This window comes from Somniosus microcephalus, chromosome 22 (assembly GCF_052327205.1).
Source record: "Somniosus microcephalus isolate GS21.2 chromosome 22, FLI_Smic_1.0, whole genome shotgun sequence".
Taxonomy (NCBI): Eukaryota; Metazoa; Chordata; class Chondrichthyes; order Squaliformes; family Somniosidae; genus Somniosus; species Somniosus microcephalus.
Genome location: NC_141008.1, coordinates 61,077,945 through 61,104,105, shown reverse-complemented (window position 1 = coordinate 61,104,105; position 26,161 = coordinate 61,077,945). Strand labels below are relative to the sequence as shown.

Genomic DNA, 26,161 nt, shown 5'->3' with positions numbered 1-26,161 from the left:
AATTGCCCTCGAGAAGGTGGTGGTGAGCCGCCGCCTTGAACCGCTGCAGTCCGTGTGGTGAAGGTTCCCGAGCAGTTTGGCACAACTGAGTGGCTTGCTAGGCCATTTCAGAGGGCAGTTAAGAGTCAACCACATTGCCGTGGGTGTGGAGACCAGGTATTTCCTTCCTTAAAGGAACGACAATCCTGTAGTTTCAAGGTCTGATACTAAATTAACTGATTTGAACTTATGTCTCTGGATCATTAGTCCAGGCCTCTAGGATTACTAACCAGTATTACTAACCAGTAACATAACCACTGGGCTACCGTACCCTGAGGTTCAAAGAGTAGAAAAGCAAATGAGGTAAATCAACAAGTAGGGAGTAGGTAATGGCAGTCTTTTAGAAACCTGTAGATTTTAAGAGGAAGGGAAGATTGAAGGAGGTAAGGCGATTTAATTTTGAGGTCCTGGGGAAAATTTGTTGACTGTGTGATCAGTATTTTTAACATCTTGCGAATGCAGGAAAAAGGTAAAATGTGTATGACAGCATTTTTTAAGCTTAGTAGGAACAAGAAAGGAAAGTTCAGTGAAGTATTTGCCATTGTAGTATTGGTAAAATAGAGACAAGAAAGCTTTGACAGGTTGGAGGCTAGAGATGAGGATTGGCAATCAGACAAGTGTTTTCTTACAACCTATGGCGAAGGTGTGACAGAAGTGCCATATGGGAGCAGTATTCAAATCTTGGATGGATTCGTGCTCTATGCAGTTGAGAACTGTTGAATGGAAAAGTTGTACTGGGATGAAAGAGCAAACTGAGCTTCTTTGTCATTGGAGGAGACATTCAATTTCCACTTGAGATCAAAGAAAATAACTCGACCAAGATTATCAACAGATGAAATGGGACTAAGGGTGAAGCCAATAAATGTAAGAGATGGTAGCCATTGATTAGACTTGCAACAGGGATGAAGAAACTGTGCTTTTGAAGAATTGAAAGAAGTACACTACTCCCTGCCTATTGAAGGACATGGATATTGAAATGTCGTGAACCATTTACACTGGAAGCAGAACAAAGGTTTTATGTGTTGATAGCATCTGAAGGAAGTTGAATGCAGATGGCATCATTCGCAAAAGTGGGTTGGATAATGAGTGGAGGAGATTACTAATATGGAGAAAGAAAAAAGTGAGAGAAAGAGCCCCAAAAAAACCTCCAGAGTTAGTGGAAAAAGTCAGATGATGATTTATCAATGACAGCAGAATGCTTTGAGAGGAAACTGGACAGCCAAGAACAAAGCTTAGCTGGAAGACCTTCTAATGGTAACTTGTTAAGTGCAATAAGACTTGCATTTATATAGCGCCTTTCATGGCCACCAGACGTCCCAAAGCGTTTTACAGCCAATGAAGTACTTTTTAGAGTGTAGTCACTGCTGTAATGTAGGAAACGCGGCAGCCAATTTTCACACAGCAAGCTCCCGCAAACGGCAATCTGCTAACGACCAGATAATCTGTTTTAGTGATGTTGATTGAGGGATAAGTATTGGTCAGGACACAAGGTATAACTCCCCCTGCTCTTCTTCGAAATTGTGCCATGGGATATTTTACGTCCACCTGAGAGGGTAGACGGGGCCTCGGTTTAACGTCTCATCCGAAAGATGGCACCTCCGACAGTGCAGCACTCCCTCAGCACTGCACTGGGAATGTCAACCGACATTTTTGTGCTCAAGACTCTGGAGTGGGACTTGAACCCACAACCTTCTGACTCCGAGGCGAGAGTGCTACCAACTGAGCCACAGGATCTGGCACATTGTGTCAGCCGTCAAAGGTTGTCAAGATCCCTGTGGCACTAACAAATGAATAATCAAAATGTTCAAGAATAGCATTCTTAGGCGAGGAGATCACCAATAAAATGACCATTCTGAAAACCACACTGGGGAAGATGGGCCAGAGTTAACAGCAGCTTCTATAAAGGCAATTGGGCGTTGGTTAGAAGGGTATTCCAGAAACCACCGCAATAGGAAAACCTGCAGAGATTTGCAAAGGTTGTGAGGGAGGTGGTCTGTTGTTCTCAGGTGCAGCATCTAATGCTTTAGGCTCTGAAACTTTAAGAAAAGAAAGATGTAGAAACATGAAGGAGAAAATAAACAATTTGGAAACGAGAGGAAAGGACAGAATGAAAAAATATATGTAGGAGAAGAGATCAAGGCGAAGGAAGTACAGGAACAGAGGGATGACTGAAATAGTTAAAGCCAATTGTTCTGGAGCCACACACATTACAAGGTAACAAGCACACAAAAATAAAATCAAAACATTATTTAATAAAAATATACAAAGACATAGTAGGCTGAACCTTTACAGTAAGTTTAAATATTGGATCGTTCACTTAGGACGGCTTAAAATGTCCCCTTTCGAGACACACGTGTACCTTTGGACATAAGGCTAGTTGTAGAGTGTCCACTCAGCCAGTGTGTTCTTTGCAATCAACAACCTGTGAGTGTAACACTCCGATGTTTACAAGCTCCCATTGACTTTATACAAGTTATTCCATTGATGCATTGAGCAGAACAGGTGGCCTCTGGAGCTTAACAAACAAACAAAGAAAAAAGCTGATTCCAGTTCTGTGGGAATAAAATTGCTGTCGGCTCATAGGCTCAAATGGTTAGCAAGGGACTGTGGATAAATGATTTAATGAGAGTTGGGTTAAAACTGCCAGCACTAAGGAAACTAAGGGAGTATTATTTCACCTTAGTAATGAATAAATAGTACTTGGAGCCAGCAGTAAGGGTTAATAATCTTACATAGTCTCCACATATGCTGTAAATTTTATTTTATCAACATTTTCTGTGATTAATGTTTTTCAATTACTTAATTGAATCGGTTGCTTTCTTTTGATTCTTAACCGTTTTAAATGAGCAGAACACTATGGGTGACATAGGTGTCAGAAATGACAATATATTTTCAAGTAAGCTACTACCTAAAGGGTTGCTGCTGCCTTGTCCCATGGGAATTGCGCATGTGGTAGCTTTGCTAGCCATTGGGTAGCTTATATCGTGTCTGATGGCTCGCACTGCAACTACATTGCAGCCGAATCCACTTTAAGTACTAAAAACAAAGGCAAAATACTGTGTTTGCTGGAAATCTGAAACAAAAGTAGAAAATGCTGGGAACACTCAGCAGGTCAGGCAGCATCTGTGGAGAGAGAAAAACAGAGTGGGCCCCAATTTTAACTCCAGGTGGATTCCCCGCTCAGGCCTGATATAAGTTACGGTCAGGTCTCAATTATGTCATTGGGCCGAGACATGCATAAGTAAAGAAGGACCCTGTTGGCTCCGGGCGCCAGTCCTTGCTGCCCACTCAGGAGAGCAGGTGAAAATTGGAGATATTGCGATCATGGCGGCTTTCGGGCAGGCAAGAGCCAGGGCGATTTTTAACTGCCCGCCCGCCCGCCAGGTTTCTGCTGAGCGAGTAGGGTTAAAATCACCCTTCAGTTCTGATGTAAGGTCATAGGTCTGAAACGTTAACTCTGTTTCTCTCTCTCCACCCGTGCTGCCTGACCTGCTGAGTGTTTCCAGCATGTTATCTGTTTTCATTCCACTTTAAGTACTATTGTGCTCATGGTGACAATCTTTGATTTGAACACACCGCTGCTGGTTACTGAGGAAGACCGTGGCTTGTGCAGGCAATGACTGTTACATTTTATATTCTTGGGTTGTTAACACTTGTCATTTGAATAACTTACAGCTGTCGAACATGTGAACCATAAATATTTGTATTATTAATGCATGTAAATGCTTGCGTGTAAAACTTCTACTCAAATGGAGCAAGGACTTTACACCCTGTGCACATTAGCTGTTGGGAGTAACAGTGTTGTAAAATTGTCAGCAGTACTATTTTAAATTGGGTGCATCAAATAAATCCTGCAATATTTAATTTTTTAAAAATATGCTTTGATGGAATATGAATCCTTTTAAGCACCAGTGAGTCCCAGGGACAGATGTTATGTACTGCCACATCGGAGCTACACTGGCAGGCTGGAATGCCATTTGGTTCGGAGGATGTGTTCATTTCACTGCAGAATGCAAAAGGACCAATTCTGGAAATTGTATGGAGGCTGGGGGCCTTAAGGTGTGGAGCTGCATGACTGAGATTCTCCCTCCAGTATTTCTTAAAAAAAAAAAAAAATTATTTGTCTTGCCCCTTTAGGCACAGGTAACCTGAGCTGCGGCAGACTGGTCAGGCACATCACCGGTGGAACAGTACCGCCATCACAGAAGAGAAAGAAAAAACCGACAGCACCCAACACAACAGTCATTGTGATCTGCAGGGAACTGTATCAAATTGCAGACAGTGTAATATACGAGACAAGAAGGCACTCCCATGTTGTGAGTATGAGTACGTGGGAGCTAAATTGGCAAGTAAATATTTTATGTTCTGAGGTATATAATGATTACACTACATAATAGTGTGCACCTTTCTGGACTTTTACACTCTTTTCTTGGTTGACTGAGCCTGTACTGATGTGGTTTTCGGCACGTGGTTTGTTCAGTCATTTGCAATTTGATGATGGGAAGACTGATTAATAAGTTACATTTTGAATAATAACAACTGATTAAAGTTTAATTTTAAAGGCACATAAGAAAGGGAAGGTGTCTCATCTTTCTGAACTCCATCTGAACCGTCATCTCTGTTGTCCTGTTGCTATCTGAAATGTTCCATCTGAACATGCGGTGTAGGGATTTGTTTCCGCGAGTAGATGGAGCTTTTGTCATTGGTCCAAACTCAATGGGGTTTGGGGGGGGGGGGGGGGGTCGGGTTCTGTTTCCTAATGCAAGTGCCGTGGTTTTATTGCAGGGTGGGTTTCAACCGGGGACAAAAGTGGACCAGTTTGGGATACAGGTTGAATGGAACAATAGCAAGTCTTGGAGAGAGTTTCATGTAGATACAGAAAGACACCGAAACAAACTCAGAATAATACTTTCAGGTATATAGAGGCACAAGGACAAGAGGGCACAGGTTGTGATGGGAAAGTTTAGGACAGGTATCGGGATGTATTTCTTTACACCGGTCATCAACAGCTGGAACAGGTTTGCCAGGAAGGCAAGGTCAGAACACTGGTCTCACTTAGAAACATATTTAACGGGAACATGGTAGAGTTTGGTATTCTGGAAGGATGAGATGAAATGGGTCAAAAATTATCAGAACCAATAATATTAAAATCATGTCACCAATCATACCGACTGCCATCTAATTCCATAAGTACATAAGAAATAGGAACAGGAGTCGGCCATACGGCCTCTTGAGCCTGCCCCACCATTCAATAAGATCATGGCTGATCTTCAACCTCAATTCCACTTTCCTGCCCGATCCCCAAATCCCTTGATTACCTTGGAGTCCAAAAATCTATTGACCTCAGCCTTGAATGTACTTATCAACTGAGCTTTCACAGCTCTCTGGGGCAGAGAATTCCAAAGATTCCCAACCCCCTGAATGAAGAAATTGCTCCTCGCCTCAGTCCTAAATTGCCAATCCCTTATCCTGGGACTCTGCCCTCTAATTCTAGACTCTCCAGCCAGGGGAAACCACCTCCGCGCATCTACCCTGTCACACCCTCTCGGAATCTTATACAGGAAACTTTTTTTTATCCAGCACCGACGGGACCGACGTGATGCCGGTTCATCAAAAGTTCTGGATAACCGAAAGCTATAGTAAAAGATACGGTGAGCCGAGAGCTCCGTATAAAGCAACAAACCCTGTTGCTTAGCAACAGGTGCAGAACAATGGCCACAAGTCCCAAGCGTCTCTGTAGCTTAGCAACAGCTGCAGCCACACCCTTGCACAGCAACAGATCGAGGAAGGCAAGTACAATATGAAGTAAAACTTACCTGAACCTACTCCTGAATTTTGCCAGTTAACCGAGATTTCCGGTTATTTAGGTGCCGGTAAATCGAAAGTTTCCTGTATGTTTCAATGAGATCACCTCTCATTCTTCTAAACTCCAGCGAGTATAGGCGCATTCTACTCAATCTCTCCTCATCGGACAACCCTCTCATCCCAGGAATCAATTTGGTGATAAGTGGTGAATTAAAAGGGGGATATATGGTCAGGGCAAATACTTGACACTGGTAAACAGACTTGTGATAAAAACCACTAAGTGAATCCTAGCGGGCTATTATTTTAACCGTGGCATTGTCGGCTGAAAGAGTTTACTGGAATCGAGTCGCTGGTGGAGACAAATGTGTGACTCCCTTCCCTTTTGGTTTGTATCTCTGAAAAACAGTGTGAACTTTGAGTTGGATCTTTCCAGTATTGGAGAGTTTAAGAGGGCTGCTTGGAAATGTGTGTGTTTTTTTAAAAATCCTATTAAAAGGAAACTGTTTTTGGTTTTTTTTTTAAAATAGAGGTCCGAACTGCAGAGAGCCAGGTTTTACATTCTCAGGTGCTGCCTTCTAGTAAAGTTTAAGACATTGGAAACAACAGAGTTTATAACCTTAAATTATCAAACAAACCACAAAATACTTTATAAAATATGTATGAAATAGAATTTGTCATTTTCAAAATACAAATGGGGGGATTTTTACGAGCCTCTACTGCCAGCAGGGAGCATGTATCGGAAATTCAGGCACGTGTGATTTTCTGACTGTGCAGGCAGTGTGTGTGGGCACAAACTTCCCATTTTGCACTGCCAATGGGCGAGGCTGCTGCACTGGTAAAATTGTCCCTAATATTAAACCGATGCGCCATGAAATATTTCTGAATCAGAAAATGCTCGTCACAGTTCCACGAGGCTGCCGCTGCCTCGTGTGTGTGTGTGTGTGTGTGTGTGAGAGAACGGCAGTAGTGGCGGCTGTCCCGTCATTCGTTCTTCACGCTCTTCACTGCCTTCCTGAAGATTAGAGAGAGCCAGTAAATCTGAGGAGCCATCAGCATGGCGATGGCAAAGGTGCAGTGGCGGGGGATGTGGAAAGGGACCCGGTGGGCCGCGATGCCGTACTGTCTGCCGTAGGTCCAGTACATGTAGGGGAACACGAGGATACGGCAGAGGAAGAAAGTCACCAGAGCCATGGCGCCGTTGGCCTTGTACAGCAGCGTGTTCTGTTTTCTCAACTGTTTGTAAAACAAAAGCAAAAAAACGGGTTGTTGTCAATTTTTGCGTCTTGAAATAACACATTGCAACACTTTTTTTTTCCTCCTTGACTGTCGCAGATACCAACCTGGCTAAGTATTTTGGCAAAAGAGACAAATGGTGTGCTCAGCTCGGCCAAGAGCAGGCATCCCAGGAAGAAATCTCCAAGGCCCTTTCTGTAAAACTGCAAATAAAAAAAAAAGTTCTGGTGTTAAACAAAGTAAGTGGATTTGTATTACAGTTTGTCAAACAATGAGAGATTGTAATCTTTAACGGGATTGGGTAGTGCAGTGGGTAAATAGGCTTTTTAAACTTTGGGCTTGGGTTTGAATCCAGGCCAAAATGGTGGGAGCACAACTTCTAACTCTTGACGCTCAACGGCCTTAAGCAAAATGAACAAGTCAGTCAGAACCCTGCAAGGTCTCACCCAAGCCCTGAACCCGTCTTTTGTTCTCCGATGCGGACTGATCTGCTGTACCTGTTCTATTCCGTTTTTATTTCAGATCAGCAGTATTTGCATTTTTTGTTCTCTTCAAGCAAAATGAGTCCGAGGCGGTTTTTTTTTTTCAAACCCAGTTCCTCGTGACCTTGCTCCACAGGACAAACCCTAGCCACAATCCAGCACTAATTGGCAGTCTCACTCAAGGCCATGACATTGGCTGATTTTGGGAAGTGGACAGGTCATTCTGAAAGGAGGAATGTGTTCTTCTCAGGTTCGGGCGGGGGGGCGGGGCGGATAAGACACTTGGTTATAAAAAGACTAAAGTAGCTTGATTTTGTAGCTGACTTGGGCGCATTCGATACTGGCACTGAGTACAAGAAAAGAAAGACTTGCATTTCTATAGCGCCTTTCACCACCACCAGACGTCTCAAACGCTTTACAGCCAATGAAGTACTTTTTGAAGTGTAGTCACTGTTGTAAAGTGGGAAATGCGGCAGCTAACTTGCGCACAGCAAGCTCCCACAAACAGCAATGTGATAATGACCAGAGAATCTGTTTTAGTTCGAAAGTGCTCCGGCACTTTCTAGCACTTGTATCCTTTATAAATCTATTTTGCCCTTAAATCTAGGGCCAGTTTTATTTTTTGTGCAAAGCTTCCAATGGGTTTTGTAAGACTGATGTGTAATTAAGCATACAAAATTCAACAAAGCAAACTTTGGCACACATCCAAAATATATATACACAGAAGACTATTATTATAAAACCCTCTTTTTCTGCTGATATAATCATGGCCCTGCAATGCAGTCTTGTGAAGCACCTTTGTCTGTCACATTGCTGAAGCTTTGTTGCAAAATCTGATGGTATGGCAAAAAAAGCACCGGAAGAACTGGAGGCGATGACACCCAATATGAACTACCACAGCAAAACTCAAAACACAGGAAATCAATGTCAATGAAAACCTGCAGTCTGTATTAGGAGTAACATGTAACCGGGAGATTAGCCAAGGATTTACAGCTTGTACCCTGTAAGTCCGTTATGAACTTGAAATGTATCCAAAAGGTAATCGCCCTCTATGGTCTTGAGATTCTGCCATGTTATCCTAGAGTCTGAATGAGTTAATGTATTTGTATGGAATTCCTTTCTCTGCTAGTTAAAGGCGGTGTTGACAAAACTTGGGGGTTGGTGGAGGTGAACGCCAAGAATAGAGACCATCCATGACATTGTGTGCAGAGCCAATTTATGACTACCAGTTTCAACACCCCCTCTCCCACTCCAAGGGCAACATTGCTGTTCATTGTCTTCCTATGCCACCTGTGTGGGAGAGGGGCAAACTGCCCTTGGCTCTCTGCCAACACTGCCATGCAGTCGCTCGCTAGGGGTAAGATGAATGTGGCATTGGAATGATTGCCACTTGATTTCCCCACACACCGGTGTCATCCCATTCAGTCACAGCTAAGTTCGGCAACAAGGTAAACCCACTTCCCATTTCTCCATCACTGCTCTGTGTCCTCTTTCAAGTATTTTTTAATGTTCACCGCACCACACACACCTCCCCATGTGTGTTTTTTTGGTAATATTGAGTAATTTAGTGACAGCTTTCATTGTGCCATAAACAAAAACTGAGAGGGGTGGCAAGAAGTTACACATCTTCAGGTGAGTCAGTGCTCGGTGTCTGAACAAATCCGAGGGATCCACCTCCAACCTATGCACATAAAATGATCAGCTTTGCTTGTTCTGGTATTCAGCAGCTTCCAGAAACTGCCAAAAAAAATATAACAAAGCTCGTTTTGAAGCTACTGATATGACCGAGTAAAACACTTGGCCATAACTTGTTAAGAATTTTGGCTGGAGGAAGGCCAGAGAGTCAGATAATAAAGCTGATTTTGGATTAGAAGGTCTGTTGTCAGATGTCAACTTGGCTCGGTTGGTAATAGTCTCAACTCCGAGCCAGAAGATTGTGGGTTCAAACTCCAGTCCTGGGTGCGGGTACGTAACCATGGCGAATGGTGCGGAGGGAGCACGGTGTTGTTGGAGATGCCAAGCTTCAGGTGAAGTGTTAAACAAGCCCTGTCGGCCTGTTCCTGTAGTTCAGGTGGATGTTTAAAAATCTCATAACACTGTTTGAAGAGTAGGGTGTTGTCCTGGCCAACATTCCTCCTTCAATCATCACCACCAAAAAAAGAAAGACTAACCAGCCTTGCTGCTTATGGGATCTTGCTGTGTGCAAAAACAGCTACATTTAGCAACATAACAATCGCTCCAAAGTAATTCATCGTATGTGAAGTGCTTTGGGAGGTTTCTGAGAGATTGACTATGATAATATAAGTATTTTTCTTCCTATCTCCCAATGACTCCATTGGTAAACTACACTGACTGTGCAGTACTGATCAAACAGTCCAGGTTCCATTCTCGGTCTGCCTAAATTAGCCAATCTCAGTTAGGGTGGTTGCAGGGGGCACCAAAATTGGCCTCAGTTGTCCCCGGGCTGGGGTGGGCGGGATAAAATCAGCCAGGGTTCCCACTCTTGATTGCCGTGCGATGAAAGCCTGAGGAGGATCGGGCTCAGCTGTGATGCCTCCCATGTTCAGCAAGCCCATTGACAGTATTTGGATCAACAGATGAAAAGTGGCCAATTAGGTAGGTGAGGCACTGGAGGGTGTCTGAGAAAATGGGTCCCGGCAAAGTGCCAAGAAGTTAATAGGAGCAAAGAATTTTGCAAGGCTAAATAATTAAGTATAAATCTCATGATGTCAATGAGACTGGGCTGGGAACCTCTTTCTGTGCTGTATAACTTTATGACTATGTTGTGCTTTCACAATGGGAGTGCTCATCTTGCATAATCCAGCTTTGTCACAGAGTTTTTAATGCAGCTTTTATTTGAGCGTTTGGTTTTTACATTGCTCTTTAATATATTTTAGACTTTACAGAATACACTTCAGTCTTCATGGATTATTTTAATTATAGCACTGAGTTATTTCCCCTATCTAATTTTTCTCTCTCTGCTGCCTCATTGCCAAGCTACAGTTGCACAGGTACCAGTCAATCTTTGGGACCTCACCCAAGTGGGCATTTTTTTTAATGCGAGAACCTAGAGTGTGTTGACTGGCTATTCAGCTGTGGGGGTAGGGGGATATCATACAGAGCTCGATTCTGCCCTCAACACTGAGCTTGATCCTGTAGGAATGGGAAAAGACCATCTAGCTTGCTCTGCCATCTAGTTCCAGTTAAGTGACCCTCCTGGGCCATTTTACACCATCTTCTCCCTCAGTGCCAAGCTGTGCGCGTGACAAAAATAACTTATTTTTATACAGCATTCTTCACGTAGGCAAACCTCTTGTAGCGCTCTACAAGAAGAGCTTTGCATCAACAGGGAGCAAGGAAATTTAGGGCGAGTTGGAAGGCTTTATATTCCAGAAGTTTTATTACCCCCAATTCTTCATACTAGAGTCCTGGGAGATTGCTGTGAATGACGTACATACTTGCCATCCATCTGTTTGTTAAATTGACAGTATTTTAAAAAAGGTAGTGCCAGCTTGCACATGTTTCATGTTGAAAATCAGCAGATAAGCCCCGATCTCATTCAAACGAGCCCACCCATGCGCAAGGCAAGTTGCCACATGACTTCTACACACCGTAATGAAAGGATTGGAGCCCAGGTCACTGGTGATGGGGCAGCTGGCTATTTACTACTTTTAGTTTCATAGACATTGGCCCGTAATTTGTGGTCAGCGGCGAAGCAAAAGCACTCGCCGCTGGCTTTGAAGAAAGCTACCCATAGAGATCTCGTGCTCCGTGGCAAGAAGTTTGCCTTTCTTGACGTGCATTTGATTGTAATGCTGTGTAATGGGAATTCCCAGCGAAGAGCTGCAGTGACATCAACAAGCTGTCTAAGCAGCCAATCACATTGAAGAATTCTCACAGACGGCAAACCAGGAAATGAAAAGCAGCTTCTTTCCAGACTTTTAAAAATTGTCACAGAGAGTGAAATAAAGATTGGGACTTTCACTTGGGGTAAGGTAGAAGCTGAAATATCATAAACAAACTTTAAAAAAAAGTTTTAAAGCGCACAGATATCTTGCTTTATAACTGCAAAAAACTTACCCTATGAAATGGATCCAGTTTGATTGTGTAATCACAAACGTTTTGTGCATGCTAGTGCACCTCCTGTGGCATTGCTCTCGGTAAGCCAGCTGATGCGCTGTTGTATAAGGACAGGGAGCGTTACACCGTAGGAACACCCAATGTATTATTCTGCTACTAAGGCAGAGGTTTGTTTCAGCTGGACTTATCCTTCAAGGCTAAGTGCTGAAACCAAGTCGGAGTTTCACTGGTGAGGGAAATTTGCAGCTCGGAAGGTGCTTGTAAATTTCTGGCTCCAGATCAAGAGTTTAAAAACGTGAATGACTGACTGCCTTTCCGCTCTATACTTCCACCATTCTGCGGTGTGACACCTGAAGTACGGCAAACAAGTCTTTTTATATATATATATATATGGGATGGATAGATGGAGATGGATAGATGAAACCTTACCATAGTAATAGGGAGGCAGACGAGTAACAGCAGGAGATGATGTAGCACGATCAAGATATTTTTCTTCAGGAAGCCTGTCACAATGTTGAAGGACGTACTGTGCCGCCCATTTTCTTGTTTTGCCTTGTGCTTGTACCAGTGACATAGGTACATGGCATAAATATCGTAAGCCATGTAAGGTGAGCCAAACAACACATAGTCATTAGAAATCCAATGCCTAGGAACAAAGAGCAAATAATGCAATTTATATGTACAGTAGTATTAAAAAGAACATTGATTGAAGTAATCTTAATAATTGTACAAAATGGGCCACCTGGCCTCCTCCTGTGCTGTATCATTCTATGATTTAAATGCAATAAAAGTGTAAGCTCTCTCTGTCTAGTATATACCTGTGAAATCTCTAGTGTGAATGTCTAATTAGAATTTTTTTCACAATGTCCTGTGGCACCATTCTGTTCTGTGGGTGTCAAGCTTAGCTGCTTGTTAAAGCAAGTATAGCTTTTAGTTGAATCCATTTTAATTGGTTTAATTAACGATTGGCCAATTGCACTAACACAAGGGCGTTGAAGGTGTGTTATGAGGGTTTTCCCATGCCAGTCAGTCAGTGTTTATGACGCACAGCTTTGTTGTGGGGGAAAAGATGAATACATATTTACATGCACTCACAATGCTGCTCTTCTGATGGTTTAGTGACTGAATGCCTAGCCTATGACTATATGTGACTGAGTTATATTTAAGAGGAAGATTACAGGTTCACTCCGAGCTGTACTGAGTTAGTCATCTCGGTTGGGATACAGGAGGTAGAGATACTACAATTGGTCTTGGGGACCCTGGTCTAGGAAGATGATAAAGTGTGTGTCTGTGTGTGTGTGTGTGTCAGTGCTGCCCTCTACAGCCAAGTACCCTGTCCGCAGTCACTGTCTAGGCTCACCCGTGAAGAATAATAGTCACCTTGAGGGCTACTGTAACCTGTGGAACATTCCTGAGGTGTAATCAGTGCCTTCAGAAAAGAAGGGGTGTAAACTCCCAGAGAAGGAGGAGAAATAGATTCCATAAACGTGACTTCTAGATTACTGTCCCATTTCTGCTGACTTACATAGTCCATCTAATAGAAGTCTTTAAAATGATAGGTTTTGACAGAGTAGACAGAGAGTGATTACACTTGTGGGGAAGTGCAGAACTGGAGGCCATCAATATAAGATAGTCACCAAGAAATCAATTGGGGAAGTCAGAAGAAACTTCTTTACCCAGAGAGTGGTGAGGATGTGGAAATCACTACCACAGGGAGTGGTTGAAGCGAATAGTATAGATGCATTTAAGGGGAAGCTAAATGAGCTTGTGAGGGAGAAGGAATAGAGGGTTATACTGATAGATTTAGATGAGGAAAGACGGGAGGAGGCTCGAGTTGGGCCGAATGATCTGTTTCTGTGCTGTATATCCTATGTAATAGTCCATCTTGCTGTCACCGCAGTGAGCATGTCTAATATCTGAACTCGTGTAACAGCTGTACAAAATGCAACAAGACCTTTTACCTGTCTTTCATCACGTGGTTGCAGGAGGAAGTGATAATGTAGCCGGAGAATGCTGCCATCACAGCTTGCACAGAGGAGACGATTCTGGGTTTAAAAAAAAAAGAAATGGAGAACGTCATTTAACTCACAGGAAATCGCTGCGGATCCTTTTGAATTCTGTTTATAGTCGGGGTGGATGCGCACATTTGGCAGCAGTCACTGCCACATCATCACAGTCAGTATCCAAACAAGAACTGTTTGTTGCAGCTCAAGTCGCGAGATCATTTCCCTTGTTTTAGCCAGCATTTCTGAGCGCGAGGCCACATTTAACAATCGCTTAAAAAGCTGGCGCAGGGCAAGAGTGAAATAAAAAGTATCCAAGGTGCTTTATTGTAGGACTCAGCAAAGTCAAAGAGTGAATTATAAAGGAATATTTGTTGAGGTTTAAAACCGCTTTGCGTACCACAGGATTCAGCAGCTCCTGATGACTTACAAACTCCATCTTGTAGTCAGTCGGACTTGTCCAGTATTGATTTATGAACATGGATTCAATGCTCACTTCAGAGTCAGTTCATACCTGAACACCCAATTTACACTACACATGTTTTATGTTGGTGTGGAAGCCAAATTCGTTGTGCATCGATGCTAAACTTGCCATCTAAATGTGTCTTTAATGTTCATGTTGAAGATGATACATCATTACAGATGGGTTTAAAAAAAATTATTAGTGTCTTTCCAATGGGATACTATGAAATTTTTCATTCTGGTTATTATGTTGAGAATACCTTCACTGATAATGTGAATTTACCAGGCCTCCCTTCACAGGAGTAGGGGAAGGAACATTGTACCACAGGTTGGTAAGGGTGTTCAAGGCGAGTCTCGGAATAGCTCGCTGGTGGCAGAAAGACAAAATTAATCGGTTTACTCTGTGGAAGCGGTTACTCCCTGGAACTGTAGATGAACAGAGGCCAAGCATATTTTATGTGTTTGAGAAATCTAGGTGAGCAATGATGAAAAGAACACAAAGAAAGAAAGACTTGCATTTATATAGCGCCTTTCACAACTACCGGACGTCCCAAAGTGCTTTACAGCCATTGAAGTACTTTTTGAAGTGCAGTCACTGTTTTAATGTAGGAAACAGTGATTTGTGAATTGATACCATCATTAAGCTATGACGTTTCCCTCTCACAGATTACAGGATAGCACGCTAAGACTCTGCAATGAGGAGCTGGATAGATCATTTTACTTCTGTACTCAGTTACACACTATGACCTTAAGAGTGGCCCTTGTGGTTGGGATTGTGACCACAGAATATCAGTGTACTCAAAGCAGTGAGTCTCCAGTCTCAACTATGGCAGGTAAGAGGTGGGGTGGGGTGGGGGAGTCATAGCAAGAGTAACCTTCTACATTCTTAGGTCCCTCTTTGCCCCTGATTATAGTACAAGAGGAAGGTCTCTAACCTGTTCTCCTGGCCAGTGAAGGGGAATCAGTCGAGGGGAGGTTGGAGGAGAAAAACAGCAGAAATACAATATTTAAAAAAAAAAAAAAATTTCTTAACCCTTCCCTAAATTCATAGAGTCAAGCTCTAATGCCTCTGCTGTTATTGGAGATCCCATAGGATTCATCCTTGATTGACTAACCTACCTATTTTCTCTCCTTGTCAGTGACAGAGAGACTGGCTTCTACCCAAGTTCTATGCTTACCGAGCCATATTGGGAATCAGTGTATAAATAATCGTTTCTCTTTAGCTATAGAGATATGTGATTTTAGAACGTGAATACAATTGGACTGCTGAATAAATCAATAAAATCATGTCAATTCAGTAGAGTGTGCCCAAAATTTTTGAAGAAGTAACCGCTCGCTTGAGGTCTGAACGTTGTGATACATATCTGGAAAAAGATCTAAAACTACGCAAGTATCAGAGATAAAAGAAGCAACTGTGACACAAAAATATCCACTCATTACTCCAGGGCGAGTATCTCACTCGCTCGAGGTCACTTGATCAGCTATCAGTAGACCATTTTGTGTATCCACCATTGCAAAGCTGTTCAGTGTATGTGTACCTATCCGTTACCTTTCTCTAGAGTCAGGGAACATACAACCACAAGAGCGATGCCAACAGGGAATACATTTTTACAAAGTGGTACAGCGTCTGCTGACACGTGCATAATAGTTTGCATGGGGGGTGGGGGGGGGGGGAAGGAAGTGCTGCATGTTAAGAGCTAAAAGACACCACTGCAAGAGTTCTGGGAACAGGGGAGCTGGTTTCTCCTTTGGCCATGGATAGTGTGTGATGGAGGGCAATCAGCACAGGTCAAGGGGGGCGGGGGACAATAATAATAACCTCCTTCAAGGGATCGGTAATCGCCAACATGAGCAAATCATAGATTCATAGAATCACAGTAATTTACGGCACAGAAGGAGGCCATTCGACCCATCGTGTCTGTGTAGGCCGAAAAAGAGCTGCCCGGCCTAATCCCACTTTCCAGCTCTTGGTCCGTAGCCCTGTAGGCTGCAGCACTTCAAGTGCATATCCAAATACTTTTTTAATGTGATCTGGGTTTCTGCCTCTACCACCCTTTAAGGCAGTGAGTTCTAGACCCCCCCACCTTCTGGGTGAAAAAAATTCTCCTCAACTCCCCTCTAATCCTTCTACCAATTACTTTAAATCTATGCCCTCTCGCATGAGGCAAGTTAATTCAGGTGATGTGTCATCAGCAATCTTCCCCAAAATATTAGACTGTTGAGATACCGCACGCCACAATACTTTGATTAATTGGCCCTACGAAAAGTTAACAAATCTGACCCTTTACAGCTTCGCCTCATCCCTATTTGCAGAACATTTCAGAATATGGAACAGCCCGAGTTCTGGCTTGTTCCTTCTTCAGAATAAGGAAACTAAAAAGTACTGGTATTTGCATTTTAAAAATAGGTGCATGGTGACTATATTACAGAAGATTCTACTCAAGTTATTTTTAGTAGTCACTCCAGAAAGGTTGCATAATACTGTTTCTCTGAATAATACTCTAGGTACTCGAGTGAAACTTTGTGGTTGCCACTTCATAGTTGTTGCATTCCTTAGCTGCTGAATAATGGTGATGTTTTCAGGGGGTGGTAATGCACTGATTTTCTTTTGTTAAGAGTATGTTTGCCTGGAATCGGCCAAACTAGCGTAAACATCAGAGAATTTAAAGTGCAGGTTACGTATAGTTTCTGCGGTCTTTAACGCGGGTTTAAAAAAAATTGTGCAAGAACCGGCCCCGCCCCGCCCACAAAACTGGCCGCGCCCCCAGATTGAAATAATGAGCATGGCGAGTTTCTGCCCCTTTGCGATCGTTTGAGAAGGCTCTTCAAATTAAGCTGTTTTGCTAGGCGCACAGGCACAAGTAAACACATTTTAAAAGTTTTAATTTACTAAGAAACTGACTAATGTACACCACTGAAACTAGTAAATGGTTCTGTATAGTTTTTTAAAGTCATTTTCAGTGATTTTAAATCGGTTTACTCACAGGTGGTGGGCTAGACATTTATTAAAAATGCTTATTTTTTGTGATAAACCCATTTTCAGCTGTATTAATAAAACTGCACCAGGTTACCAATCTTAAACCCGCATGGGCCCTAGCTATGCCTGCCTGTTCATGGGACATGTGGAACATTCTTTGTTCCAGTCCTACTCAGGTCCCCTCCCTCACCTCTTTTTCCGGTACATCGATGACTGTATTGGTGCCGTTTCCTGCTCTCGCCCTGAACTGGATAAGTTCATTCACTTTACTTCCAATTTCCACCCTGCCCTCACCTTCACATGGTCCATCTCCGACTCTTCCCTTCCCTTCCTTGACATCTCCGTCTCCATTTCTGGCGATCGGCTTTCAACAAACATCCACTACAAGCCCACCGACTCCCACAGCTACCTGGACTACACTTCCTCCCACCCCGCTTCCTGTAAGGACTCTATTCCATTCTCCCAGTTTCTCCGTCGCGTCTGTTCTGACGATGCCACCTTCCATACTAGTGCTTCTGACATGTCTTCCTTTTTCCTCAACCGAGGATTCCCCTCTACCGTGGTTGACACGGCCCTTGACCGTGTCCGTTCTATTTCCCGCACTTCTGCTCTCTCCCCTGCCCTTCCCTCCCAGAACCACGATAGGGTTCCCCTTGTCCTCACCTTTCACCCCACCAGCCTCTACCTTCAACGATCATTTCCGCCACCTCCAACGTGATCCCACCACCAAACACATTTCAGCACAAATCCCCTTTCAGCATTCCGAAGGGACCGCTCCCTCTGCGACACCCTGGTCCACTCCTCAATTACCCCCAACAGCCCTGCTCCTTCACCTGGCACCTTCCCGTGCAAGCGCAGGAGATGCAACACATGCCCTTTTACCTCCTCCCTTCCCACTGTCCAGGGCCCCAAACACCCCTTCCAGGTGAAACAGCGATTTACTTGTACTTCTTGCAATTTAATATACTGTATTCGCTGCTCACGATGCGGTCTCCTCTACATTGGGGAGACCAAACGCAGATTGGGCGACCGCTTTGCAGAACACCTCCGTTCAGTCCGTACGGGTGACCCGGAGCTTCCGGTCGCCTGTCACTTTAATTCACCGCTTCACTCCCACTCTGACCTCTCTGTCCTCGGCCTATTGCATTGTTCCAATGAAGCTCAACGTAAGCTCGAGGAACAGCACCTCATCTTTCGATTGGGCACTTTGCAGCCTGCCGGACTCAACATTGAGTTCAACAATTTCAGATAATTATCCCTGCCCCCAGTATGATTTTTGCAATTCCCATTTGCAACATTTTATCTTTCCTGCCTCTTACAAAAGTACAGGATGTGCTTTCTATTCCTTCCTCCCCTCCTAACCCCCCCCCCCCTGTAAGAACATAAGAAATAAGAAATAGGAGCAGGAGTAGGCCAATTGGCCCCTTGAGCCTGCTCTGCCATTCAATAAGATCATGGCTGATCTGATCCTAACCGCCAATCCACTATGACAGGACTATCTCTTGAATCTAACAGAATTAGATAAGAACATAAGAAATAGGAGCAGGAGTAGGCCAATTGGCCCCTCGAGCCTGCTTAATATCTGTTACATCTCCAGCTTTTTCCAGTTCTGATGAAGGGTCCCAGACCTGAAACGTTAACTCTGTTTCTCTCTCCACGGATGCTGCCTGGCCTGCTGAGTATTTCCAGCATTTTCTGTTGTTATTTCAGATTTCCAGCATCTGCAGTATTTTGCAATTAAATATATCAATGATTATTTTTGAATGCAAGGGGGGGGGAAATAAATAATTCCGTTCTATTACACTGCCTGATTGCGCTGGTTCGTGGAAAATTTTACGTTTGCGATTATGCAAATAATTTTGGGCGAAAACTTGAACCCTAATTTCAACTCGGAAAACGAACGCAATTCCAAGTGCAATTTGCGCCCAGATTGCCGAGTGCATCCAAAGCGGAAACTCTACCCCATCATTTCTACATTTTGAACATATGACGCCCCACACCTCAGGCAACCAGCTTCCCCGATCCGTGACTGTTGCCCCGCCATTGGCCATTAGGAAAAGTGTGAATGCGACTCTGAAGTTCCCACCTTACTCGTGACGCCACTCACTGCCTCCCTTGTGTGGCATAGTCGGAAGCGAGAATTTAGCCCGTGGGGCAATCTGCATCACAGCACGTTGGATCAACAGTATTACCGCACTGTGGATTAGCTTTGGGCCCTAGAACACTTATTAAGTCACAATATAAAGGGGGTAAACAGCACAGCATCGACTTCACGCGCTGCGCCGAGGGTTTCCCCTTAACTCCACACCGGATGAGTTTCAGGAGAGAGGCACAGGGAGCGCATGGCAAATCAGAAACTGAGTTCAACCCACCTGGGTCAAAAGAGGCATTCACTTCCCTCACCCTGCCGGCTTGAGGAAGGAACGGTGGAAGGATCCCAAAGAGGGATAGGAAATAACATAAATATTATGTGGAGAGTGATATTAAAAAATTATCTTCTTATCGCTTGTGGTGAAGTTCCAACCTTTGAATGCTGATGCTGTTCATAACAATAAATCCCACAATACAGCACAAAGAAACCAACACATTCTATTGGTTATTAAGGACATAAATTGCCTGCATTGTTTTCCAAATCACTGTAATTTTCTTTGTCGGGCATGTGAGAGAAGAATGAATGTGCTTAACATAATATTTTAGTAATTATTTCAAAATTAACATGCTTGAAAGAGCAATTGTCAACCTCTTTTTAAAACATTTAATGGAGTATGCCTGAAGTGACATTGTTTGTGATAGAATCACACATAGAATCAGCCAGTCACCGCACATATTCAAGCTCAACTAGAAGGCCAGGAATTAGACTTAACAGACTTGTTGCTAAGCATTCTCACTTCGCCTGCAGCCTTGACCTCATGGGACAGTGACTGGCATGATTAGCTCACTGTGGCCTCTGTCACTTCAGCTGATCTGAGAGACAGGAAAACAAAAATAATTAAAATGCCCTTTGGAAAAACTGGGACGCAGATGCTCAAATTTAAAATAAAGCATACAATACTGTGGTGACAAGAGCGGGTCAGAGGCTGGGTATTCTGCGGCAAGAGTCCCAACTCCTGACTCCCCAAAGCCTTTCCACCATCTACAAGGCACAAGTGATGGAATACTCTCCACTTGCCTGGATGATTGCAACTGCAACAACACTCAAGAAGCTCGACACCATCCAGGACAAAGCAGCCCACTTGATTGGCACCCCATCCACCACCTAAAACCTACACTCCCTCCACCATCAGCGCACCGTGGTTGCAGTGTGTACCATCTACAAGATGCTCTGCAGCAACTCGCCAAGGCTTCTTCGGCAGCACCTCCCAAACCCGCAACCTCTACCACCTAGAAGGACAAGGGCAGCAGGCGCATGGGAACACCACCACCTCCAAGTTCCCCTCAAAGTCGCACACCATCCTAACTTAGAAGTATATCGCCGATCCTTCATCGTCGTTGGGTCAGAATCCTGGAACTCCGTCCCTAACAGCACTGTGGGAGCACCCTCACCACACGGACTGCAGCGGTTCAAGAAGGCGGCTCACCACCACCTTCTCAAGGGCAACTAGGGATGGGCAATAAATGCTGTCCTTGCCAGCGACGCCTAGATCCCATAAGCGAATAGAAAAAAATACAATTCCTTTAAGTGTGAAAATTCAGAACTTGTTTTACAATTCCCCCCTGCTGCCCCCCGCCCCCTGTAGATGCCAACTCATGCTGGGCTACGATTCTACCGATGTCACTAAATCACTGATTTCAATACTTAGACGTCTCCAAATGGTCAGTCTCTGGTGGGCATGGGCTGAGAGCACAAACCTTCCCTAATGCGGCACTAATTTGCAACATCACTCAGACAGACCTGACGATGCTTGGTGTGGGAAATGGAAACATGTCCCAAAGGAGGTGCTTTTCTGAATCTGGGGTTGAAGCACATTGTTGGGGCGCAGTGGAGCGAGCTTTATTCTGCGTCTTGCTGTGACATACCTGGCCTGGGAGCATTTGATGCCGACACTGGCTGCCTGAAACGAGAGGTATTCCATTCTCCATTAATGACCTCCCTCAGTTTTAAGGGCAAAAACAGTTAGTTGAAACAAAGCTGATCTATTGGCCCAGATTTTGCTGTGGCAGGGCATCTAACAGCACCGGCCACAGCAAAACCTGCCGTTCGTTAGACTTGCCCTTTGCACATTTAGGTTTCTAAATGTTTTTTGCCTGGCAAGTTGGTGAACGTGCGAGCTGAGAATGGCGCAGCGAGGGGAAAACCGGGCATCTGGGGCCCGAGTGAACAGGGCAAGCAACGGGGTATCTCCTTAACCAATCAGAGTGAAGGATTGTGAAATTAACAGCACAAGGATGGAGAAGGAAGTGTAAATTAGAGAGGGAGGAATTCAATGTCAAATCAGGTACAGAACGAGAAATAAATTGAGGGAAAGAAAGATTGGATTAAAAGAGAAAGGAAAAGTAAAAAAAAAGTAAACATTTTAAATTTTTCTGTTTTTTAAATCTGCAACAAAATCTATGTTGGCTCTCTCTAATCAGCTCAAATGTCTCTATGTGCTTAGTCACACTGTCCTTCACTACAGATTCCAATAACTTCCCCTTTCCCCTCAACAGATGTTAGACTAACGGGTCCATAATTTCCTGGTTTCTCTCTCTCTCACCTTTCTTAAAAAATGGAGTTACAGTTTGCAATTTTCCAATCTCATAGAATCATAGAAATTTACAGCACAGAAGGAGGCCATTCGGCCCATCTTGTCCACACCGGCCGACAAAGAGCTCTCCACCCTAATCCCACTTTCCAGCTCTTGGTCCGTAGCCTTGTAGGTTACGGCACTTCAAGTACATATCCAAGTACTTTTTAAATGCGATGAGGGTCTCTGCCTCTACCACCCTTTCAGGCAGCGAGTTCCAGACCCCCACCACCCTCTGGGTGAAAACATTTCTCCTCAACTCCTCTCTCAACCTCCGACTAATTGCTTTAAATCTGTGCCCCCTGGTTATTGACCTCTCTGCTAAGGGAAATAGGTCCTTCCTATCCACTCTATCCAGGCCCCTCATAATTTTATACACCTCAATTAGGTCTCCCCTCAGCCTCCTCTGTTCCAAAGAAAACATCCCCAGCCTATCCAATCTTTCCTCATAGCTAAAATTCCCTAGCCCAGGCAACATCATCGCAAATCTCCCCTGCAGCCCCTCTAGTGCAATCACATCCTTCCTGTAATGTGGTGACCAGAACTGCACGCTGTATTCTAGCTGCGGCCTAACTAGTGTATTATACAGTTCAAGCATAACCTCCCTGCTCTTATATTCTATGCCTCAGCTAATAAAGGAAAGTATCCCATATGCCTTCTTAACCACCTTCTCTACCTGTCCTGCTGCCTTCAGGGATCTGTGGACATGCACTCCAAGGTCCCTCTGATCTTCTGCACTTCTCCGTGTCCTACCAGTTATAGTGTATTCCCTTGCCTTGTTAGCCCTCCCCAAATGCATTACCTCACACTTCTCCAGATTGAATTCTATTTGCCACTGTTCTGCCCACCTGACCAGTCCATTGATAACTTCCTGCAGCCTTCTTCTTCATTATCAACCAAACGGCCAATTTTTGTATCATCTGCAAACTTCTTAATCATACTTCCTACATTCAAGTCCAAATCATTGATATATACCACAAAAAGCAGAGGACCCAGTCCGGAGCCCTGCGGAACCCCACTGGAAACAGCCTAAAGGGTCAAGTCCTGAATCGAGAGCGCTTTGGGAGATTATGGTTAAAGTAACTGTAATTTCCTCACCTACTTCCTTTAAAAGGAATTGGATAAATACTTGAAGGGAAAAAAATGATAGGGCTGTGGGGAAAGAGCAGGGGACTGGAGTAGGGCTTCAATCCATATCCTTATGGCACAAAGGGAAGGGTGCTACCACTGAGCCAGGGCTAATGCCCCTTAGCTTCGGAAAAATAAGTGATATTTGGCTCTATTCATATTCAACGGATCAACCAGATCATCACCTCCCCAACACCTTTCTGTAAGAAGTCACACAACACCAGGTTATAGTCCAACAGTTTTATTTGAAATCACAAGCTTTCGGAGCGCTGCTCCTTCGTCAGGTGAAGTGAAGAGATGCCTATAGACACAAATTATATAGTCAGAGACTACATTTGTCCACCCCAGTCCAACACCGGCATCTCCACACCATAACACCTTTCTGAGCAGTCATTCTCCTTTCACAGAACTATTCTCCTCCTCTAACTTCCTTTCCAATCCACCCCCTCTGCATTTCATAGAATGGCACTCTCCAATTTTTGACACTCTTCCCATTGCTGGTCCCAGCTCCAGCTTCTACCTGCCACTGTTGGGTTTTTTCCGGGAGCGGATCCTTACGTCCCGAGCTGAGGGCAGGAATTGCCGATTAGGGAAAAAGCTATCAGATGATCATAAATGCCTGTCCACAGCGCCTAAGCACAGAGTCCAATCGCGGAGTGAAGCAACAGCGTTAGATAGGAGCGGAGGACAGAGCCAGCAGGGAGAAGGGAACAGAACAACAGCAAACTGTGAGCTGGACCCCTTGGAGCATGAAACCTCCTGATGCCACCCCAAAAGGGATTAAAAACGCATTTGCACTCGGTGCAATTGCTGGTCGATTGTACCACCCCAACCTAGATGGTGGATCAAACATGGGACCTTATAATAGCAAAATACTGCAGATGCTGGAAATCTGAAATAACAACAGAAAATGCTGGAAATACTCAGCAGGCCAGGCAGCATCCGTGGAGAGAGAAACAGGGTTAACGTTTCAGGTCTGGGACCCTTCATCAGAACTGGAAAAAGCTGGAAATGTAACAGATATTAAGCAGGTGCAGAGACAGGGAGGGGAGGAAGGAATTGAAAGAACATACTGTGAAAATGTTGCAAATGGGAGTGGCAAAATCATACTGCATGAAAAATGGGGGCAGGGATTATTATCTGAAATTGTTGAACTCTACGTTGAGTCCGGCAGGCTGCAAAGTGCCCAATCGAAAGATGAGGTGCTGTTCCTCGAGCTTACGTTGAGCTTCATTAGAACAATGTAATAGGCCGAGGACAGAGAGATCAGAGTGGGGGTGAAGCGGTGAATTAAAGTGACAGGCGACCGGACGCTCAGGGTCACCCTTACGGACTGAACGGAGGTGTTCTGCAAAGCGGTCGCCCAATCTGCGTTTGGTCTCCCCAATGTAGAGGAGACCGCATCGTGAGCAGCGAATACAGTATATTAAATTGCAAGAAGTACAAGTAAATCGCTGTTTCACCTGGAAGGGGTGTTTGGGGCCCTGGACAGTGGGAAGGGGAGGAGGTAAAAGGGCATGTGTTGCATCTCCTGCGTTTGCACGGGAAGGTGCCAGGTGAAGGAGGAAGGACTGTTGAGGGTGATTGAGGAGTGGACTAGGGTGTCTCGGAGGGAGCGGTCCCTTCGGAATGCTGAAAGGGGAGGTGAGGGGAAGATGCATTTGGTGGTGGGATCACGTTGGAGGTGGCGGAAATGGCGGAGGATGATCCATTGAATGTGGAGGCTGGTGGGGTGAAAGGTGAGGACAAGGGGAACCCTATCATTGTTCTGGGAGGGAGGGGAAGGGGTGAGAGCAGAAGTGCGGGTAATAGAACGGACATGGTCAAGGGCCGCCCAGACTCATTGAGCCATTGGGGGAGTCTTTAGGGGACACAATTGAAGGATCAACTCGGTGAAAGACGCCCTTTGGTCTGCCCGAAACTTGCTGGTCTTCCAGAGCAAGGGGTTGTCCACGACCAAGTGTTGCAGACTGGCACATTCCAAGATCCGGGAGTCCGTGCTGAGGGACGCACTAAAGGTAGGTGCCGCCGCCGCAAAGGCACGGTGAGGAAAGGGCCACAGTTTAAGGCCCTCCCACCAGTGTCCACTGAGGGGCTGGAACCAGTATAAAACCTCCCCTCGGGCCGTATGACGCAGAAATGACTTAATGAAAATGTACTTGTAATCTGTTTGTGTAAATAGAGTACCATGCACTGCATTCATCTGTATTACGCATTTCAACAAGTATTAAAATGTGTAATGAAAAGGTATTGCAATTTGTCTCTGTAAATTGAGTTAATTTGTATTGTACCGCATGAAATGTGATGTGGACTGTATTGCAATGTATTTGAACAAATTTTTATGAATAAAGTATATTTTTGAAACAAAAAAAATTGAAGTACCTGCAATTATAGAGCACTTTTCACATTCTCAGAACATCCCAAACACTCTATCGCCAAAGGGCTTTTAAAAAAAAGTGCAATCTATTTTTCTGTAGGCATACAGGACAGCCAATTTGCACCCAGCAAGATCCCACAAACACCAGAAGGTGGTCCTGGCCACTCCAACCTAGATGGTGGATCAAACGTGGGACCTTCTTGGACTGTTTGGCTTAGCGACTCCATGGCCAGATTCACAGAGCCACTGGGGGGGGGAAGCCCCATTAACCACAGTGCAGACCAGTAGTGACTGCACTTCCAATTGTCATCATTAGGGATGAAACCTTTGGTAAGGCGACAGGAGCTGGAGGTGACGCGGTCATTGCTGTTTCCACGATGCTAAACCTACCAAATTGCAAAGCATGAAAAAAAGGACAGGAAATTAAGTTTACCGTGACAACTCAGAGAGGGTGTTCGCTCGGCAATAAGCTGCAAAGGTCGATTTCAGAAGTTGTCGCCTAGTATCGCAGTAAAATCGTGTGAAGTTGTAAAAAATGTTTTTAAAAAAAACCCAAGTTGCTGTTTACCTGACGCTGATGATGACGATATCTCCATCTGTTAATGCCGGGTAGTTTCTGTGCAGATATCTCCGACTCAGAATGAACAAACCGGGGAAGAACACGCAGCCCAGCGCAAGCAGATGCCACATCTTGGGTTTAGGGCGGCCGGGACTGATGTGTGACACTGAGCTCCCGGCAGATAACCGCACTCAGGCTGGTATTCAAATGAGATCCACACCTACTGCTCCGAATACAACCAGTCACGGAGCCCTTCCGCTAAAACTGAAACATGAGATGAGAGAAACGTATG

The 26,161-nt window shown here is 44.5% G+C and overlaps 1 protein-coding gene across 1 annotated transcript; it reads right to left on the bottom strand.

Moving 5' to 3' along the window:
• Positions 1–2,271: 2,271 nt before the first annotated feature.
• Positions 2,272–26,110, bottom strand: LOC147102444 (ceramide synthase-like). Its single transcript, XM_085964904.1, has 5 exons — positions 25,879–26,110; positions 13,601–13,684; positions 12,069–12,285; positions 7,185–7,280; positions 2,272–7,077 (listed from the first exon to the last, which is right to left on the bottom strand). Exons 1-5 carry the CDS (start codon positions 25,998–26,000, stop codon positions 6,826–6,828), a joined length of 771 nt encoding a protein of 256 aa, XP_085821030.1. The 5' UTR covers positions 26,001–26,110; the 3' UTR covers positions 2,272–6,825.
• Positions 26,111–26,161: the final 51 nt, after the last annotated feature.

Bases quoted from the DNA above. Each gene is read 5' to 3' on its own strand.
- LOC147102444 (XM_085964904.1), bottom strand. From the start codon at position 26,000: ATGTGGCATCTGCTTGCGCTGGGCTGCGTGTTCTTCCCCGGTTTGTTC. The intron at 12,286-13,600 runs GTAAAAGGTCTT...CTTTGTTCCTAG, and splicing joins AACCACGTGATGAAAGACAG to GCATTGGATTTCTAATGACT. The intron at 7,078-7,184 runs GTTGGTATCTGC...TTTTACAAACAG, and splicing joins TTGCCAAAATACTTAGCCAG to TTGAGAAAACAGAACACGCT.